Here is a 23,027-nt window from a genome sequence, read left to right on the forward strand (position 1 = left end):
AAGCAAAAGCAATTTGATTCTAAGTTTAGACTGCAGCTGTCTTTCTTTGTTCCTTTTATTTGAACACTAATGTGTTTCTACTGATACATGCTCACTAAGCAGTCAATACTTCCATAATGTATTTGTACAAAGTGATTCGCAATAATCAGCCTCAATCCAAAATGTCTTATAAACAAAATTTAAATCACTCTATTGTTTATATAATGTAATATTAATATTACTGCATCTAATAATATCGAAAGAGTTTGTGTCCCTATCTCATGCCATCAGCATTGTGGTTTTAATATTAACAAATTAATCTGTCTTATTAATAAAATCAGATCTCTCACACTGGTTTAGTGATTAGGAATACATCTGAATTTGTGAAGATGCTGTTGCTTAGCCATTACTTTAAAGAGAAACTAGAAAGAAGCTAAAAGTCAGTGTATTTTATCAGATTTACTTCTAATCAAACCCCCAGCATATATTACAGAACACAGAGTCAATATAAATAAATACAATTCATGTGTCATCAGGCAATTCATTAAATGAATTCTCTTCATTCTTTATATATACTTCAAAGCTCAGATTAATTCTCAAACTCTCTTCATGTTCTTTCTCTTTAGGATTCCCGAGATGTATTGTGGTGTGCTCGTGTTATATCATTCTGATTGCTTTTACACAGACACAGATTTCTGGAGCTCACACTCAATGCAATGAAAAATGTGTCATGTTGACCATTTCGGGCTTGGATCTTTTCCAAAGGGCTTAAGTTTCCAAAGTGCAGCTGTGACTTCAGTAGGGACCGTCTTTAAGCCTTGGTCTTTGAGAAACTGTTCCACTAATTGGGATACTATTAATTACTGATTTAACTATCTGGTATAGGTCTCTATCCTAGAAAACTACTTGATCTCTAAATGGCATGTTACAGAATGTCCTGTTTTTGCCTTTGCATATCATAGCTTCTGCTGTGTCATAAGGTTTGTTCTATCATTTTCAGAAATTGAGAAGGGAATACAATTACACAAAATGAAAAAGTACTGTTTGACAATAGTTGTCTAAATTTAAAAATAAAATAGAATTAAATAAAGTAGCTTGTAAACTCAAAAAAATCCAAAAATAAATTTCTCTGACACACATCAGCAATGTAACTCAGGTAGAGGCAGAGCTAAAGAAAATGGCTTTATTTAAGAAAATAGTTTTCTTAGGCAACAATAAAAGTAATTTTTCCATGCATAAAAAGGGAAACTGATGACTTTGGATCTGTAAAGAAAAAAGAACAAGACAAACCATTTCTATAATAAAACTAGAAAGCTCCTCCCTGAGTCGGGGATGATAACAGTTAAGCTGGCAGGAGGCCACTGCAAAATATGTAACAAAATATGTAAAACACAGCACCAGTTCCGCAGGCTGCCAGTGTGCCTTTAAACTAACCCACTCCAAAAGCTGCCACCTCAAAGCTGCTTAAATTACAACAAAATGAACATGCATTCTATATTAGTAGAGCACTTAAATGTTAATTTTTGCATTAAGATGTCAAACAAGCATACTTTAGCTGGTCGCTATTTTGTTTCAAGCTGTCAGAGCCAGACATGTTCAAGGGCCAACAAGGCTATTAGATTTCTTTTGCTACAAAAATGAGTTTAAACTTTTGTAAGTGATCATTTTGCTATACAAAACATGAAACCATATACTTTGTTTCCAATGAGTGACCTATGGCAGAGTTGACACATAGTACTGTAGAGATGTTGTGTAATTATCTGGATAATATCAAGCAATGTGACACCAATGTCATCCTTATTCAAGCAAGCAACCTCACAGCCAGGTCTAGAATTTGTAATCTGCTATGTCGTCAAAGGAGATATTTAAGCAGGCATTTTGATAATATCCAGAACAAAAATTAAAAGTAAAATAAATAAAAGTTGGAGAATCAGCTTCAGGATCACAAAGAATAAATTATAAACATGATTCTTTAATCATACTAATCCCCAAAACAAAATGTGTTCTGTTCATAAGATTTTTTTTTCTTTTGGACCTCAGAGCATTGTTTTTTATTTTTATATAAATGGTGATTATTATCTACACAAAACTGAAGTACCTCACCCAGCTCAACATGACACTTTAGTACCTGCTTCATAGCCAGGCAGAGTTTCACTCTCATAACAGCTGAGAATTAGAAAGGACACTACAGTCACACCCCTGGGACTCAGGACTATGTTTGAGGCACATTTCAAAGGTTTTGCAGAAAACCACATTTTCAAAACATCATACATGGAGCCACCTAGATGTCAAACAAAGACCAAGAAAGAAGAAAATGCTCTTGCACTCCTTAGACAGTCAAAAAAAAAATAAAATACCATAAAAATAAAGGACCATAAAGGGGAAAAAAGGGGAAAATATCAATGGGCCTTTCAAGATTTAACCAGCTTGAATCCTTGTCCTGTGTCAAGCACAGTTGGTGGAAACCATCTTAACTTCATTCTCCTAATACATCGCAGACAAATGCTACATGCCCAAAAAAGGTTTAGCCCACCACACCAGTTTGCCAGATGTACAAGTGGGTAAGTTATCCTGGGGAAATACACCATCCAGTGCTTGGCAAGATCACTTCCTGTGGGCAAATGCAGCATGTAGTCACTCCAATGCTTGGAAACCCCATACATTGCAGTCACAGTACGCCCTTTCTCCGACCACTGAATATTGTTGTCAGGGTTGCAGTTAAACTCCACCCAGTCCAATGTAAAATCTCCCAGCTGAGGGGGATCTGCCTCCTCAGCGTCAACGTATTTGGCCATTTTCGCGCCCTGAACAGCCACATACAGGTCACCGACTTTCTGTACTTCTTTGACCCAAGGTAAAGCATTTTCACAGTCCAGCACGATTATGAGCCTGGAGCAGAAGGTGCCGTTCTTCTCCTTCCACCAGTCCAGCAGGTTTCCTAGCTGCAGCGTGTCTCCTCCTGAACAAGAGAAACGAGCATCACACGGTTACCCATCAGCTTGACCTCTAGCACTTACGGCTTCCTGCTCGTTCCCTGAGGTGTAGCAGGTACATATCAACAACAGCTTTTGCAAATTTAAGAAAATAAACTGGATTAAAAAAGGCAAACAAAGACTAACAAAGCCAAGTTGATCATTTGCATACATGCAAATATATCTAAGAAGCACCATAGATATAGACTTCAGATATGTAGTGCAAGCACATGAACTGTATGTTCTAGTTTTAAATTAAAAGCATGCAAATACATTAATGTAAAAACAAAACCTTTTACTTTTTAAAATTTTTCCTACAATACTGTTATTAGACATTACAGGCCTCCTCCTAAGTGGCTAGAGGTTGGAGAGTTTCTCCAATTAAAACCACTGACAATGTATTTTTCAGTATTCTAAACTTGAGGCTGCCTTGAATCAAGTGATTTAGTCACAGTGACACAGATGCATCTTTGCAAAAAGGGTGTCGGGGGGGGGGGGGGGGCAGGCTGATTGAATGCATTTGCTAAATAAAAATAATGTACAAGTCTCTATTCATCACAACTGTTCTAATAGTTTTAAAGATGTAATGGCATAATCACTCTACTAAAAATGCATAAAAAACATTTTAAATTGCTAAGAGCTGATGTAGCAGATAGTTAAAATAAACATATTAGTAGAAACAGTTTAGATCAAAAGACCAATGGCCTGTGTTTTTCTACTATAGGCTCTTGTGCAATGAAAAAAACATGTTCTGAAGGAAGCATGTCTATAACATAATTCAAAATAACATCACAAAGAAAACATAAAATACCAGCTGAGTTACTTACAAAGTGCAGCAACCATATTATAAAATGATTATGAAGCATTTTCATATCTGCAACAAATGCACATTAACTTTAAAGTATAGAGATAAACTTCACGATCTGAAGATGTTATTTCCATACATAAAGACCCCCACTCATTTATTGTCCAGTCCTGGTTCTGGAATGTCAAATTGTCTGCAGGTTTTCATTCCTAACTAACAGGCTAAATCAGCTTCTTACTGTCTTTTTCACATAAAAAAAAATGACTTTCGTCTTAAATTTAGAACTGTCAATTATTTTTATTACACTCACCATTTTTGGAATTGTCAGTTGTGTGCTTTTTACGTTTTTTGACTTGCAGAGAAAAAAACAACCCCCACACACACGTGAGAAAGAGTAAGCGAAGGGAGATTCCTATGACCTGTGCATGTCCCAGGCAACGCCAACCACCCAGCCCTGTCCACGAGGATCAGCACTGACTTGAGGAGAGCCAGATTCGCATGACTCGGGCTCGAACCCATCACAGCAGGACCAGTCAGTTAGTGAATGTGACCCTAGCTTTATAGGTTTCATAACATTCTTGCCAGCTGCTTGGACAGGCCCATAAGCAGACCACTTTAACGTTTAACTGCATAGGCCAGTCCTCCAGGTGCAGCTGTAGGAAGGAGACTGGGAAAAAACCTGCTGACACTGCAGTCTTTCAGGGCCATGTCTGGACAGCCTTGAATGAATGCCTTTTTTTAATGCAAGCACAGGGTGGCACAGATTGAATTGAACTCCTGAGTGCCTTTTAGCTTTCTCTGTGTATACTCAAAACACTGTACTAGACTGGGATCGCCTCTTCACATTTCTGCAGAAATTAAGTGGAAAACAACAATCTAATTTGTGCGCCTTAAAGTATTGTCTTGCCCACTTCAGAGTCTATTTTATCAAATATTTTATCTGAAAATACTACACGAGGTTCACCTTTTCTCACTGTCTGCCTCACCAAGTTTCATTTTAAAGGAGCAAGATTTTTTGATTCATACTATTTATCTGCAAACCCAGAGTGCATTATAGGAGAAATAGGATCCAAGTCCTTAAAACATTTACAACTTATCTCGATTTTAACAACTCATAAAACTTTGTTTTTTGTGGTCTTAAGTAGGATACTGCTACATTTTGAGCAACCTCAGTGAAACAGAGCCTGAAGAACTACAGGGATGGTAATAGTAAGAGTTCTGCTTATAACAGATAAATCACCATGTCCAGATGTTATTTTTGCAACTGTTCTCTAAGACATGAGGGATGTTACTCATGAACTTTTAGCCAGGATCTTTAATGGGTCACACTAAATAGGAGAAGAGACTGGAGACTGGAGAATTGATAATATTGTACCCATCCATAACAAGGAGGGCAAAACTGGGTCAGGCAAGAATTTACACATAATAATGAAGGTATTAGGGACAGCCATTATGGGTTTAGAAAAGACAGACCCTATTTAGCTTTCTCGGTTACTTTGAATAAGCAGTGATGGCCCCAAACTTAAGTAATTTTGGACAATCTGATTTTAAGACAGTAATTGAAGTTGCACATAAATGTCTGATTTTGAAACTGGAAGAAAAAATGAAAGGGAACATCATGAATGCAGAGAGTAGTGACAAGGCAAAAAAATATTAACTGGAACAATTAATTACTGATCTAAAACCTTTTGCTTCAAACTAATATTTTTAATTAATAACAATTAAAATTACTGACATGATTACTTTTAATTTATATTTCCTACACCCATTCTTGTTTTTCTCAAGTTTCCATTCTCTGAATCCTTCTGTTTTTACATTATTTGTGTTCTTTTATATTACATTATGGAAGTTTCTCATGTAGTTAACTATTTTCATGAATGTGTTAAATTGTTTTAGATTGTCCAATTATTTTGTCTTTTGTTTTCCAATTCATTATTTTATTTAGATTAATTTCATTTTTTTCTTCTTAGTTTTTGTTGAAATTTATTCAAACTCATCATATTATTAGAAGTCTTAAGTTTCAGCCCTGGGTTTTAAACAAAATATTACATTTAAAATACATATGCATGCATCATTTTCTAATTCAACAAAATGTGACAGCACAGGAAGGGTCTGGATACAATTGTAAAGGTACTGTACAGATAAAGACATTGTTACAAGCAAGGGTGTTGTTAGGATCACTGGATTTAGAGAATGTATTTGCAATTTGTAAAGAAATCTGTAAAATATTTATCTCTGGTACAACAGAAAGAAAAACTAAAAATTTGAAAGGTGTAATGTTGAAAACAATAAGGGTGAAGACATACTGGCAATTTAATACAACATAAGTAGAAATAATGATAATAGCACAAAGACGTATGCTTTGCAGCAGATGCCAAATGTATAAAGAAGATTGCTAATGAAAAGAAAAAATCATGTAAGATATAATTAACAATTTTATTATTAGCTATTGATATATATTAACTATTACTCTGAAACTTAATTGAAATATGGACTCAATTGCCTCCTCTACTTTGAAGCCTTTCTTATATAATTACATGTGCATTTTTTATTTAAATAGTAACTGTCAACAGCTTTTTCCTTGGGGGATTTCTGGTGAGAACAACTAGCTGTACATAGGCAGAAGAAGAATCAGAAAAGCCTCTAATTAGAACACTGTGAAACATTTTGTATTTGCATTTCATGGTTCACAATTGTTTGTATGTGGGACAAGATGGCCTCATTCTGACAAAGGATACCTGATACAGAAATGCCAGAGGCGAAATGCTGCTTGCTCATTAGTCCATAACACCGCTGTGATTGACAGATCGACATGAAAATGCCAGAGGCAACATACTGCTTGCTTACTGGTCCAGAAGCTCACTGCAATTGACAGCCTGGAATGATTATTGAAAAAAAAGGTTTTTTTTCCCCATCAGATGTCAATGGGTATTCCTGCGATTCAATGCATTAAATTCCTATGAGGCTCAAGTGCTCCTTTCCTCTGTGCCTATTAACTAAGACTAAATAAAGCAGTACTAAATCATTTTTTTTTGGTATAATCTTTTTTTCTGTTAAAAGAAGAAATCTAACCCTATGGAAGGCTGTGAAGTTTCTTGTATTTTGTACTTGATCCCTTGATAAATCTTTTCATTTCTACTGTTATGTTTCTTTGTTTTTCTTTTGGCTTCTCCAATGCTAAGGTGCATCCCTCCTCACACAGCATCCTCGAAGAAGATAAATATGAAAAATGTCAACACCACAACGATACAGTGCAGGACTGAGTTCCATTAATTTTCACTTCTTAGCGATTAACAGCTGCAGGCACATGGCTGATGGCCGCAGTCTTTGTTAATCCGCTTTATAGGCTGTGAGGGGAAATACATTACAGCAGCTCCGTTCAGTGTGGTCCATCTGCCAAGAAACATCATTGGCACTTTGAATCTCTTTGACTTCCCTGCTGTTTCACCTGAAACCACTTAAAAAACTGCAACAGGGTTTTTTTTAATACTAGCTTCACTCAAATACTGCAACATATACTGTGTCCCACAAAAGGATTGGAAGATAAAATACAGAGAGATCACACTGAAACCCTGCCAAGATACTTCTTTTACAGGGTAACAAATATATAAACCCTCTTCAGGCATCTGGATTGTTTAAAGTGCTACATAAAATTAATGTTATGCATTTTTGTATGTTTTGCTAAAGATAACTAAAAGGTGTTTCTGAAAAAGAGGCACTTTTCACGTGAAGATACAGAAAAAAAACAAATAATACAAACAATACAATTTTCTAGGGCTCAAAAGAGATAGGAAAGGGAGTTTAGTATTTCTGGTTAATGTTTTTTGCTACTTGCTTATGAATTAAATGATGAGAAGTACTAGTTAACTGCACATGAAATTACTAATATATTGTAATCAAAATCCTTTCATCTATCATGAACACTGCATTTTCGTTTCTTTCCAAAAATTACGAGGTGAAGAGTTTATGACAACTACTGGAAATACAGTATCTTTATGTCTTATTTTCCTAGTCCTGAGAAAACCTGACTCTACTGAAACATCCCATAGTCCTAAAATACTCTACTAGAATATCCAACACTTTTCAGAAAAATCTATCTATAAACATGAATTAAATTTAGTAAAATGTCCATAATTCGAAATGGAGAAAACAACTCCTTCAAATCCAATGTTGTAATTATGCCAAGTATTTTAATAGAATCGTGTTTTTAAAGGTGCCAGATGCTCTCGAAGCAGATTACGTTTAAAATAAGGATCAGCATACTTTCTTCATTGTGCTCTTTATAGTTTTATAAAGAAACTTAAGTTTTAGTATTTTAAATTCCAGACACTATTTAAGTCTCAGCATGAAAAAATCAATTACCTAGTAATTTACCATAATTATCTTTCATTAAGCATGCAAATAATTTTGATGTGATAATTAAGACTTGGATTATAAAATTAAAAGAATGTATCCTACTATATTGTGCACTCCATACGAACTGCATTTGGACAATTATGTTTGGAAATATAATACAACCTATAAGACAAACTTTTTTATAATAGGTACAGCATATCATATTTTTCCCAATTTACTGTCTAGTGGGTAAAAGCCAAGTGTTTGATTGAAAACTATTCCAGCCTCTTAAATCCTGCCAATTTCTAAACATAATCGCTGCTGAGAAAAATTAAATATAATAGATGCTGTGGGATATTTTGTAGCCTTTCCTACATTAAATCCTCAATAAAAGGCTTCCTCAGGTCCAGCTGTTATCAATAAATCATTTGCTTGCACTAATCACTTTACAATAAAAATGATCAAGTATCTTGGCAAAAGCATTTGCAAAGCTGCCAGGGTTAACTTTCAGGCAAGGTTTCACAGTTCCACAGCTAAGAGTTCATGGGTGTGTAATTGATGTAGAACTGCTTGCTGGTATTGATTTGATTCACCACATGAAAAACACATTACCTGCCAGTGCCCACTCTCCGGAGCCATGGGAGTGGCCACTGTAATAAACGATGTAGGTATCGTGTCTGGGTCCGTCCGGGGTCCGCAGGTCCAGGAAAGACTTCAGTTTGGACTGCAGGGTGTCCAAGGACAAGCCGCTGGTGGAGTAGTCACAGCCGTACGTCTCAATCATATGGTAGGCAAAGAATCTCTGGATGGAGTTCAGCATGCCCGTCGACCTCAGGTTTAAATCCTCCACGTGGTGAGGAGGGAGCAAAGTAGGCTGGCCATCAACACTGTAGGAGAAAGACAAGAATATAGGAGACACGCCTCTGTCTCACCAGCCCTCTACAGTGTCTCCCATCCATTAGCTAGTCAACACTGTTAAAAAAAAACAAACAAACTTCCAAAGATTTACCTGTCAAGGCTGCCCCAGTGACTCATTCTTCCTACATTCAGACAGTCCTGTGGGTGGATGTCTCTGAGTACCATTAAAACCTCACTCTGTCCACAACCTAGAGCTGTGGCTCTCAATCCTGAGTCTGACCAACCACTCTGCTGATGGTTGTCTTTCCAGCTGGGCTCTTAAATCTTTTTTGTTCTAATTAGTGCCTTAAACATGCTCAGACCTTGGTTTCAAAAATACCTAAGCTAAAGTTTATTTTGTCCAAAAACTTCACTATATAAAACTTCATGCACTCTCTCCCCAATTTGCTAATTAAGCTTTTTCTGCTTTACGACTAAGAAGTTCCTTACAGGTGATCAATTTAAGAAGAACAAACACAGCTGGGAAAGACACTATATCAGACACTCCCACAGTGAGTGAATGTTTTCTGTTCAAGACCAATTTCTCCCAAATCACCTAACACTTACATATGGGATAGCTCTGACAATCACTAATTAGTAAAGGTTTCATACCAACTGGTAACTTTCAATATTTTAAGAACTGAAGGCAAATTTTACAAAAGGCCTTTCTTATAACATTGAAATTAATTACCCTATATACTAGAAGACTCAAGAGATCCCTAGGACCAGACCAGGACTTATAACAATTGAGACATGGATTGTGCATTGATTAATATTTCACCTGTGAATGTTCTGCTGAAATATATTATTTCCTACTCAAATATAAATTTGTTTATATGTATATCTGATGGTTTTATCCATTTTTCCAATTATATTTCAATTTAGGTGAAGTACCTTGTTCCAGCATACAACAGCAGTGTTTCACATGGGATTTGAACCCAAAACCTTCTAGTTAGGAATCCACATCTCCACAAAGCTGCCTATTTAACTATATAAAGTGACTGAATAAGTAACACATGCATTAGCTGTAAATTATAGGAAACAAACAGGAGCTGTCTTGGTTTGTACATTTTTGCTTTGGGTTGCAAATAATAAACTTAAATTTTTCAGTGACATGCAAGCACAGACCTGTAGTGTTTTGACTATGTGATTTGAGTGAAAAAATGTAATTTTCTTACTTTGCTCACAAGACATCCTTCCCAAAAGCATACTTGATTGAAACTGCATACTTAGAACCTACTACATTATTCTAAAATTAGAACTGTTAAGCATTATACAGGCTTGATTCTTCACTGAGGATGAAGAAACAGCTCCGCTGTCTCATAGCCACGGTTCAGCCTGCTCATTTGTATGAGCCTGGCCTGCTAGCTTCTCCTCTCCCCAGGGGAGGCTGGCACTCTCCTCATCATTGAAAAAAACAGGATGTGAACCCATTAAAATCCGAATGATAAAACTGCTACATTCTCATCACGTGTCTCACCCCCCTGCTGGGCTTCAAACTCACACTCACACTGGAACACTGGAAGGTGATAACTACAGCACAGTGCTTAAGTGTGATCAGCCATTAAAGAGAAAACTGGAAACATTTTGTTAATATGCACAGATAAAAGGTGCCATTCAATCTGTATGCAGAAGAGACATGAAACAACAAGACTTCTCATTAAGCAGGGAAAATACTGTCAAAAACGCATCTGTTGATGTATAATGAATTATATTTTGCTTGTAATGACCTGCGTCCATAAAAATATCTTGTTGGAAGACTGCTTTTCCTTATCAAGTAAACTTGATCTACACTTTACATGACATATAAACATGATATCTGTTATGAACCTCATATACAATAAAACTGGAAAGCTGGGCACCTATCATTTTCAACTAATGTTAGAATTTGATGGTGAAATTTCTTCTGATTTTTTTTAATGTATTTTTTGCAAACTGTTTTAATGTTACCTCAGTTAAAGCTGGACTGAAGTACGCAAGGAGGCATAAGGCAACTGGTATTAGTCACACAAATACAATGGTATCCCAAATTTGATTAATTCTTTAAGGTAAAGGGATAACTTTAACCCATGTTTAACCGATTTGGGTACTCTGATCTCTAAATTTCTCCATAACTGATAGGAAAAGCAAAATATAAAATGCAGTTCAGCTTTTGATCTCAGTTGCGTGCATCAGACATCTATAAATGTTTTACAGTGTTGCCATAAATGAAAAATCCGAAAATGTAAAAATCTTAAATCTTAAAATGTATAACGATGGTCTGCAGTGTTCTGTACCTGCAATAGTTGGTGGGGACAATGACAGCATATCCCACACATGTTCCTCCCAAACAATTTCCAAGTTCATGAAACAAACCATGAGCCAAGGACTCCAGAGGCAGAACAACGAGGAACACACTCATGAAGATCCCATTAGTGACCTGAAATAAAGTACAAATTAAAACCAGAATGTGAAGCTACACTTAAGTTATATACTGTATAATACAGTTGCTCACTCAGTACTAACCTGATAAAACAAGTTTCTCTTTCTTAGCAACATGTACTACATCCTCACAAAAAAGAGGTCCCTCAGCTAAGGATGTAGGATATGGTGAATTATAAAAATTTTCAATATTATCTCAATTTTAAAAAAATATTTCTCATGTGCCAAAAGTTTAGAATCAACAAGTAATGTGCTGTAAAATGGGAAATCCTGCTTATTCTTTTTGCTAGATTAATTCAATTACAGTATACCATCACATCCATGAGCAGATCACTAGGTCCGCTTAAATTCCTTTAAGGATGGTGAAGGGGAAAATGCCCCTTGAGCACTGAATGTAATGTTTCTGAATGCATACAATGAGTTGGGGTATTCTTCCTTGTACGTCAGCTAAAGCAGAGGTGAGCTGCCTGGGTTCTGCAGATTGTCCATCCAACCAGAAGTTCATTCTGACTGTTAATTCTTAATGCTCATTCTGGGGATACTGACTGACTCTCTATCACTGCAAAGACTGGTTCTACCAAGGACCATTAAAATAAATTACTATCCGTCAGAATTGAGACAGAGCATATTCAACACTGTTTTTTGAAGAAGTTTCTTTTTTGCACTTATGGAGAACTGATTACAGAGAACTGTGTAATATGTGAACTATTGATCTTACAATGCATAAACTATTACACTAAAATAACAGCTAAAAAAGTCCTTTTAGACTTACCTGAAAAACAGACATGTATATTGATACCACATACACTAGAGATAGCTATAATCAATGTCTTTTTAAAACCAAGAAAGGACAAAGTTATGTAGGTCTTGCAGACCACTGTCTCTTCTAAATGTAGATTTTTAAAACCTTTCAAAATCGCTTGCATTAAGACTGGATCCTGTCATACTAATGCTGATTCATACTGATTACACTGAGTTCATTCAGCAGATATAGGGGTCAGAAAACATCAGAAAGCTCCTGTATGTGACTGTAACTTCAAGGAATGAAGTCAATCCCCAATGTGTGTTAGCTATGGGTACAGAAAAGGCCATTGATATGACTGAGTCGGATTTTTTATTTCAAACATTAATTAACGTGACGTTTGGAGATATATTTGTGAATTTCATTAGACCTTTGTACAAATCACCCAAAGCACAGATACTTACTAATATAATTAATATTTTAGTCCCTTTACACTGGGAAGAAGCACAATACATGGATGCCCATTGTTTCCATTTTTATTTGCTTTAGCTAGTGAATCTTTAGCTGTTGCAATATTAAGTGATAGAGATAATACAGGTGCTTATGTTGGGAAAGTGGAATGGTGTTCCTGCATACAGATGAGTTATAGTTATATGTAAGAAACCCAGGCAGATTTCTACCAATATCCTTTCATAGTTTAAATCAATATAGTGCCATAATAAAAACGCAAGGATAAATGTAAATTATTTAATAAAACTATTTAAATAGAGGCTTGAGGGACTTAGATATATAGGTATTAATGTAACATCAGGTTAGAAAAAAATTAATGTATATGAATTGAATTATGGACCACTGATAATATTATACTGGATTTAGAGAGATGGGTCCACCCTACCTTTATCAATATAGGGAGTGAATGTGATTAAAATGTCTGTTTTATTTATGAGGTGACATATTTATTTCAATCTTTACCAGTAAAATGTTTAATAAATGTTTACACTGATTAATAAATTGATTTCTAAATTTATTTGGGTCAAAAAGAAGTACCGATAAAAACTTTAGTGTTGTATGCTCCATTTGAAATAGGTCGTTTGAATCTTCCAAATTTTCATTTTAGTTGGCTGCTCAGCTGAGAGCTGCCACTTATAACTGGTTTAACCATATGTAGCTATGTCTTCTTGGTTAATATTGGAGCAACAGTGAATACGTCTTTAATTTAATTTTATACAAAAAAAGGTAAAATGGGAAAATGATTTGCAACATGAGATTTCAGTAGAAGAACAGCAGATATTGTTATGGAATTATATATTATATCATGTAATTATGTAATATTATATGTAATCCATCGAATATGCCATTAAGGACAGCTAAATTTAAAGTTAATTTACTGTTTTATCTGAGTGCCCATGTTGTAAATCCGAAATGATGATATGATGTATGTTATGAAATTGTTATACATTTAAAAAAATTGGAAATGCTACTTATTATTTATCAAAAGAACTGAAAAATGGAAAAACAGACCAACATTTATTTTTTGGGTTATAAACATCTATTGTAGAATTTTGAAAATAACGGCAAAAAAAACATACTTTTGGCATTAACTGCAGCTATGTATACTGAAATATTAGAAAACAGACATTGCACCCTTTGTAGGGAATGATGGAATGAGCTTGTGTTATATTGTACACTGGAAACAAATATGTACAATGTAGATGGACAACCAACCAAGAAATGTAAAGGGTTTGGGAGATGGGAATGATATGTTGGAAAAATTATGAAAAAATAATAACATTTATAAATAAAACACATAAATAAAAAGAATGACATGAAAAATGCTTAACTGGACTGAAAACAACAACTAAAAAATGACACCAGCATTTGTAACAACACAAGCTGACATAATTTTACACTGTATTCTACTGCAGTATCAAAAACATATTTTCTAACAATTGCTAAACATCTTAGAATTGAGAATTTCATTCTCTAAATGAAAAATGCAAGTTAATTTTTCAGGCACTATACACACCCTAACCAGTTGGACAGAGAGCTTAAAAAGCCAATTTGGAAACCCTCCAGACTTAAAATATTTTTCTTCATTTCATAAATTAAAATAGTACAAATTCGTAAAAACAACTTTCTGTTAAGGGTTGACAATACTGTCCTAACCACCTGGTATCACTGCAGAGAATGTCTTCCTCTAAAAGACATAACCAGCCCATTACATGAAAAGACTGTCATCCCTCTGGAAATGACTCTTCAGGAACAGCATGAGCTGACAGACAAGTCACTGAACAGGCAGAGATTTACAATGGACAGCTGTATTTACTGTGGACACCTGTACAACAGGATGGTCAATGATATTGGCTTAAGAAAGCCCTATACAACAATTTGTCTTAAAAGGTCTAAACTAATTTGAACTGCCAACCTCCTGTTAGAATAAAATCAGAGGAATTTCAGCAGCAAAGATTATAAAGCAGAGATTCTCCCACAGAGCATATGCATTTGAGCAATTACTTGAAGTGAACTAATAATTTGCTTAATGAGACCTTTTTTAAATATTTCAACTCTAACTTGGTTGGAGGCGGTTCAGCAAGAGATGTAAGCCTAATTCACAGAGTGCAGCTGAGACTGAAACCACGAGAGAGCACCAAAATCAGGATTTAAAATTATGGTTAATGTACACATTATTTTGACTGCACACAGTAAAAACAAACTATAAATACAAAATACGTCACCCTGAGCTACAATATGCTACTTGCTACTTGCCCTGGACTCAATTCCAATACATTCCAGGATTGAAGGGAATGTTTTGTCCTAACAGGCTGAATCGCTGTTCATGTTTTTTAGTCTTAAACAGAAAAGACTATGAGGGGACTTGATACAAGCACTCAAAATCCTCAAAGGCAATGACAGGAGGCACTTTTTACCCAAAGAGTTGAAGGACAACATGGCTGCCATGTTGTTGAAGCCAGTAGCCTGTCTTCTTTCGATAAATAGTTAGGTGAGATCCTGAAATCAATAAACTACAAACTACTACATGGGCTACATAGGCCAAATGGCCTCGTTTGCAACCTGTCTTACACCTTCAAAATATGTCCGATTACATGCAACAAATACACCTGACCAGATCAAACCGAGGTGCAGTAACAATGCTAAAGCATACATTCTTATAGGTTCATTGATTAAGGTAATTGCTTTTATTTCCTTTTATTAGGCCTGACATGAAGTACACAAATCTGAAATGGCGGTTAAAAACACTGCAAACAATAAATCATGGCAACAAAAGTGCTTTGTAAACCATCTGAATAAAAAAATCAGCATTTTATAGGACAGTAATCTGCTAAATCAGCAGGTATGTGCAAATTAATTTCACATCCTGTCTACCTAATGATGCATGCAGCCGGCACATATTTAATTACTCTTTAGTTCTGATGTTAATTTAAAGTTATTCTCTTTCCTACCAGCAAGAGCTTATTGTTGTGATTTTGTTATGAGCTTCACAGGTGGTGTGAGATCTCCTCTGACACGGCAGTCATTAATAAAACAGATTCAGTACTTCTCTTTTGCTATGTGATCTCCAATTGTTACATACAACAGGTTATGTGTGTTTCTGTTATCTGGGTTTTCTTGATGCTTTATACTCAAATGCAAAAACATCTTCCAAACTCTTACAGCAAAATCCTTAAAACAGAGATATTCAAGTTTTAACAGGTTCTAAAGAAACATCACCAAAGGAACAATTAAATTAATTTTAAGTATGGTAAACACTCACATTAAACACTACAGTGCAAAGAGTTAAGCTATCATTTATCACTTTCTGCCCATTTTGAATACAATGTAGAATCTTTCATGTGTGAAGTCCATTAAGAGGGGACAGAATGAGAGAGAGGGAGAACTCAGAAAGGGCAGTTCTGAGGACATGCATTTCAAACACTCAATTCTTTAAAGCTCATTATGAAGACTGTACATTGTCCCATCTATAGCATGTTGTATTTAACCAGATACATTAAAATGAGAATAAATTATCATTTACATCGATGAGCTGGACACCACCCTATTATCCTGCATGGCACTCGAGAAATGTGAGCAAAGTACCTTGCTCTGGGGTATAAGAGCAGAGACCCACTAGGAAGCCCAGAGTCCACAGCCCTGACCACTATTCCTCACTGCTGCCTATAGGCTTGTTCCCCACAACACACCTCTTTAAACCCTGACAGTTTCTCAGAGTGATCTGAGGTACTACAAATAACCAGAGAACATAAAATGATATAAAAAAGCATCATATATAACAACTTGGAAATTGTAGATTAGATCAATAAAGATGATTCAGTTTGAACTACTTTCTTGAGGTGAAGCCTTAATGCCCAAAAATGAATAACCATTATGGTACTAGGAACCATTTTTTTTTGCTTTTACCATTAACTGCCAACAATCTTTAGAAAACATATTTAGCATCTTGAAACTCATCAATGTTACCGCCTGCTGGGTCTTATATTAGATTCACAGAACAATCATTTTAGAAGCCTTGGGCAGTCTAACCTTCGGGTAAGAAAAATTACTGCTATATATTATGCACACTTTGTGTGAATATCATACTCACAGCTTTGTATATTCAAATAAATTCTGAGGAACAGTTATTTTTAACTCTACCATGATGAAAATGTGGAACTACATTAACCATTTCTGATATTTTGAAAACGTGAAAGATTTTCCAAAACCATGAGATTAAAGTCTGGGAAGTCTTCAGTAATTTAGTCATTTTGACAGGTCCTGTACTTCAAACAGAGCTTTCAGAAGTCACTTGTCTGGCTAGCTACAAAATCCTGTCGTTAATCAAGAGTGATTGCTGCTAATTAGTCCTGTCTTATACTTGATTTTGCAGATAACAACTTAAAGTACAATTAAGCTGATGTGTTGCCTTTGGAGAAATGCTGTAGTTAAAGAAGGTCATATAAATTAAGACTTGTCATAAAATACAACAAAAAAATGTTATTTCAGGCTAGGTTTTGCAAAGAAACAGTTATAGATCAAACTGTTGAACCTGTACTTTCTTTTTTGCTCCTACAGCATTAATTAGTTACAAAAGCAAATTCCTATGTGTCCAATTTGGAAATATATACAATGAATGTTATAGAGCTAAATTTTTTAGAGTAAATAAGAGTGTTTTTTTTTACTTTTTACATGCAAAACAATAAATGTATTGTTTGGTAGTGAAAATTATGTTTTATATTCAGCCAGGAATTTTGTAGGCAGTATGGACATTAAATGACTGAAATAAATTAAAACATATTTTGAATTCTTCCATTCTTCATTGTGCTGTCTGCTTCATTCTAACATGGCTCCCTTAAGACAACCGTATCTATTACATTTTAACTTATCTGAGTACAATCATTTAGCATGTGGATTCAGCAAAACTCAACAGACTTATTTTTTGCTAATTCAGAGGTTTTAAAAAATATATGATTGTAGATTGATGCTTTTTTTCCCTTTCTGGCACCATGTCTTTGTAATAACCAATGATACCTTCTAGTAGAAACCCAATAATACCTGCTTTACAGAGGTAAACCTCTTCAAAATAAAAAAAAATTAGCTTACGGTTTTTATGGCTCAAAAGGCGATTTAACTTTGCTGACTTTAAAATGAATGACTGAGACCATTATTTTGCTTTGTTGTGTATGAAATTACAAGAGAGGCAGCTATGCATGAATTTTAACCCACCTGCCATGACACTGCACCCAGGATAGCTGTTGACACGAGACTGAAGAACACCAGGCGCTCTGAGATCAAGCAGAAATGGCGCATCCCCTTGGATGCCATCACCCTGTCCAGGCTTCTGTTTTCAAAACGCTGAGTGTAGTACACCTTCTGGCAGTCATTCAGCTTGGTGTGGAACCCCCAAATGGTGATGATGAAGATGATGTGGCAGATCATCCAGAAGATCCCAAAAATGGAGAAGCCCGGTATCACAAAATACCACATCTGTAAATCCCTGAGCTTGAACGCCGCGAGGATAAAGAAACTGAGCTCTAGAAGTCCGAGTGGGAGAACAGACAGTCTCCGCCACAGCCTGCCGTGAGTAAGGAACGGCAGCCAGCGTTCTGTGACGGACAGGCTGCTGAAGTAGACATCAAACAAGGGGTTGCACATCAGGCGGCTAAAGTAGCATGCCAGAGCAAAGGGGTTTATGGAGATCTTCAGCGACGGGAAAAACAACACCGAGGATATCACTGCGAACAGGACCAAGTTTGGAATCGCCATGAAGGACTTCATCCGCAGATCGACCATCAGAGTGGCCAAAGCCACCACCAAGAGAATGATGCTGATAGCCTTGTGAAGCAGCATTGCGGTGCTAGCTATAGCAAAGCCAACAAGCTCCAAAAACTCGGTGGAGGTCAAGAGAGCCGGCCGGTAACGCACACAACCGCAAATTCTTTCCACGAGAGCTGACAACGTCCTTATGATGATGCTAGTCAGGAGCAGGTAATTGGTGACTTCCTCTTTAACATCAGTCTTTAAGGAGGAGCTGTTCAAGAAACACAGGAGACCTAGCAGAAACCCAAACCATAGATGGGACAGGCTCAGGCTTGCAGTTTCCATGGAGAAGTAATAATACAAAATGCTGGCAATTCCTAGGACAAACAGGCCCAAGATGAAAATCACCAGAATTAGAGAATCGTCCGTCTTCTCCCATCGTACATAGAGACCTAAGCATACGGCCACCAGCAAGTTGAGACTGGCCAAATGACCAAGATAGCGCACAGAAGACCGCATGCCAACCTCCTTATTCAACTCCTCCAGTCTAGTCATTGCTGCATACAGACAGTGACTGACACAGTAGCGCAATGACCTGCACATGTAAGTGGATGGGGACAGGCTCCTGCTCACACCAGCAAAATGTTGACCTCGGAAGGCTCATCCGGGATATTTGACATATTTGATATCTGAGGAGATGTTCTCCAAATGCTGTAATAGCAAAAGTGTTCACCAACTGTAATAAAAAAAAACACCAAAAGCAAATTAAATAAATGCTTGTGTGCTGTTAAGTCAATAATCACATCCTCCCAAATACACAAAATCTGCAATGTCAAAGCGTACCAATATCAATAAACAGGCTGCACAGCTCATTACACGACATTCTTACATGATGACGTCTGAAGCAAACAATTTTTAAAGGGAAATAAATTTTAAGAGCAAATGCTGGGGTCCTGGTAAATCCAGTTTCACTACGGGTTTCTGGGTGAAACCGACAGTTAATACTCTTTTCAGCACCTGTTTGTATCCAAAGCATTCTCCTCATGAAAAAGACAACTTCAGCTTTCCTACAAGCCCTGGGCAAAACTAGATTTATCAAACCACCAGATTTTGCCCTTAATATATATCTCACCATGAAAACTCTTTTTAAGAGTCAATGTAAGAAATCACAATTAGGTATGTTAAGTATATTCATATACAGTATATGAGTACTCCAAACAAACCTTACAGAAAACTTAAGTTCTTTATGTTTGATGACCGTTTGATGAATGCTTGTTAAATTTCTTCTTTCACGCCGAAATAAATCATAAAAACAAGGGATTCATCTATCACACTATACTCTAGCAATTCAAAAATATCAGTATTTAGATTTTTCCGTGTGAGAACTTACAATGTACCATTTGCTTCTCACAAGGTCTAATTCCTTTTAAACGTCAATGTAGAGCACGTCACCTTTCTACAAAATCATAGAGAAGTCAAAACAAAGCGGTACAACGAAAGCACTTCTTGTTGCAGCAGAAGTTATTAAGGAATTTCATGCCAAACACAATTTTTACATTAATATCTTGTGCACATCTGAAAAAAAAATAACTTCCATTGCGCAATGTGTCATTTTCTGATTGCGTCTCATGTGTAACCAAACTAGATTCACATTAACACAGTTTACACTTGAAAAGTAACTTAAGCGTAAGCGCAAGAGAAAGAAAGTTCCTCTTCCGCCTTATTTTCTTGGCTTGCCATAGATATTAGAAAATGCATTTCTTTATACTTTCTGGGACAACACATTTATTAAACAGGATAGTAAACACGAAAAAAACAAATACGAACTGACGGCAATTTCCCAAATTCCACCTTGTTAGCGACCATGCTAAAATGCATCAATTATTTAAGATGAACAAATAACTTTCCTAAATAAGCTATTTTATCATTACATTTGCACTGTTTATATTTTATTTTTTGGTACCGAAAGACATAATAGTACATGCTTAGATACTTTAAATAAAACGTACTGTCACGCGTTAAACGTTTCATCTACCAAGATTACATAGTTGCATATTTTATTCAACCATATCAAACTCTAAGACCAGATAGATGTCTATCCGTTTACTAAAAGTGAACAGTCTCTTCTCAAGACGTTAAAACATATTTCTATCCGATAGCAAACTATCACCACTTCCTGCAGTGCGCAGTGAATGAAGTTCTTGCGTTTAAATTTATTTTGTTAACTACGCACCAGTTCAGTAGATTTTCAACGATTAACCATGAACACAGGAAAAATAAATCCTATCGTCGTTTCTCTCTGTTTTAATCCCATATGGTTATTTAAACTTCGTTGTTTAATTTATTTTGATTTCAGTTTGAAAACTTTCCCTGCCTCACATCCGCCATACTTTCTCCATGTCAACTACGGAGAGCAGCGAAGACCAATCCCTGCCTCCATGGGACTCTTATCGCTAAAGCACCAATGCAGTCAAACGGGGTCGCACTGGAAATGCAGTAGATCGTGGTTACACGGGCATCCTGACAGTGTGCTGCTGTGAAGACACTTAAGCATACAAAAACAAAGATAGCAGTTGGATCACGATTTAGTGAAAGAAACTGTTTGAACACTCCAATACAGAAAAGGAAATGACTTTTGATGATTTAGATTTCAGGGTCATATCATATCATATATTTTCATCTAATTTGATGAGATGAAAATGAGATATTTGTCAACAGTGACAAAAGAAGATTACAAACTCTGCAGACACTGTGTCCCAGTACCCTCTGAGTCACGTGTAGCAGGGCTCTGTGTGCTGATGCAGTTAAGGAGCGATGTCACCCCCTCTGATATCCAGTGCAAAACTCTACCACAGTACAGCAGGCCTGTAAGAGGTGTTGTGCGTGTCTGAGGCCCATGATCTACCAAGATCGAATGCTGGAAGGGAGAGATGCATTCATCACACATGCAGGAGTCAACGCATTAAAATACTTTCAGCCAACTGCCAGATCTGTGTCGGGTAATATTTAGAGTAAATGGTTAATAATATACACCATAATGGATGATGCAACATTTACCATTAAAAGACATTAAGACTGAAGTGAGTAAAGGAAAAAAGAGTAAAACAAAACAAAATTGATTATGCGTCATTGGGCATCTTGAAACTGAGCAAGTGTGAGAACATATTATGATGATCATAGTGCAATAAGAGTGCATGTCTGTTTTACCTTTTAAATTTTTACATTTCTGACAAAGATGGCAGCTGAGGCTACCAGGCCATGCCAGTGTACACAAGTTATAAAGGTGTACTGTTTATTGTGTGAAGAACAGCATAGGAGGATACAGCAAGTGAATTAACACTGTTCCAAGGTAGAACCTGAAATAGTTTTTGTAAACACATGAAGGTGTTCTTTAAGATAAATGGCAAGTATGAATCATTGTTTGGGATACTAGGGTGAAGGCTATAGTTTAGAGATTCAGAAAATGGTTATATTGTATAACTTGCTGAAGCCAAAAAGAGAAATTTTAAAATGAGAAACCTCATGGTTAAATGCTTCAAATTTGGAGTTCATCATATTCCTGAACTTCATTCTGCATCAAATCTTTGTTTTCAAAACATAAAGTACTGTGATATGGTGGTGCACTTGTTAGCACTGCTGCCCTGCAGTGCTCGGGCACTGGGGTACTATCTGGGTGGAGTACGCATGGTCTCTCCATGTGTGCTGGGGTTTCCTCCCACAATCCAAAGACTGGTAGGATTTCAGGGAAATCTGGCCCTAGTGCAACCATGTAAATGCCAGCGTCCATGTCACCATCTCATCCGGAGTGTACCCTGCCTTGAGCCCATTGCTTGCCGGGACAGACTCTGGCTCCCTGGATTGGATAAAGACGTGAGAAAATGGATTGATGGATATAACACATGTATCATGTAGCACATGTATGGATAATCATCCATACTGGTGAGTTCCAGTGACTTTCGTTCAAATGAAGAAACCTTCAAAGACCCCTAGAATCACAACAAAACAATCCATAAGCATTGGTTGAGAGGGCTACAGAGAATGTATACCTTTTACAGTATATTGTCTATTTCTACAATACACGGACATAAATTGTTTACATTTAGTTTTAAAATACAGGCTGGTAACAAAAACATTTCAACCATATTTACTTCATTTTCGTCTATGCTGGCAAATGACTACAGACTGCCACCACATCCTGTGCTGCATGAAAGTATCTGGCTTGTCAACCAATACTTCATGAGTTACAGAGCCTGTCCTGTCCTTATGGATTATTTGATTAAATATTTAAATTAGATAATCAGTTTTATAGTAAATTAAATTTGTACTATAATCTGCATGAGTGAAAGAAAACATAAAAAAATACTTGCTATTCCATGGACCTAGCTATGCCAATATTTTTGTCAGCTGGGCAGAAGAATGCTTCTTTGCTTCCTATACTGGCTTTGTCCCCGACCTCTACAAGCGAGGCATCGATGACTGCGTCGATGCTGCTACACGCTCTAATGACAGCTAAAGCACTTCCTGCATCAATTCACTCTCACCTGTCCCTCAAATACACAGATAACATATCTTCCACCACTCTTCCGTTTCTATACATACATTTATCTATTAACCATCCACGACT

At 36.4% G+C, this 23,027-nt stretch overlaps 1 protein-coding gene across 1 annotated transcript; it reads right to left on the reverse strand.

The window, feature by feature from the left end:
* Positions 1-1,148: 1,148 nt before the first annotated feature.
* Positions 1,149-20,811, reverse strand: LOC148829529 (transmembrane protein 168-like). Its single transcript, XM_088923810.1, has 5 exons — positions 20,637-20,811; positions 17,870-19,139; positions 11,265-11,407; positions 8,704-8,978; positions 1,149-2,938 (listed from the first exon to the last, which is right to left on the reverse strand). Exons 2-5 carry the CDS (start codon positions 19,004-19,006, stop codon positions 2,391-2,393), a joined length of 2,103 nt encoding a protein of 700 aa, XP_088779936.1. The 5' UTR covers positions 19,007-19,139; positions 20,637-20,811; the 3' UTR covers positions 1,149-2,390.
* Positions 20,812-23,027: the final 2,216 nt, after the last annotated feature.

This window comes from Atractosteus spatula, chromosome 8 (assembly GCF_055471065.1).
Source record: "Atractosteus spatula isolate fAtrSpa1 chromosome 8, fAtrSpa1.hap1, whole genome shotgun sequence".
Lineage (NCBI taxonomy): Eukaryota > Metazoa > Chordata > Actinopteri > Semionotiformes > Lepisosteidae > Atractosteus > Atractosteus spatula.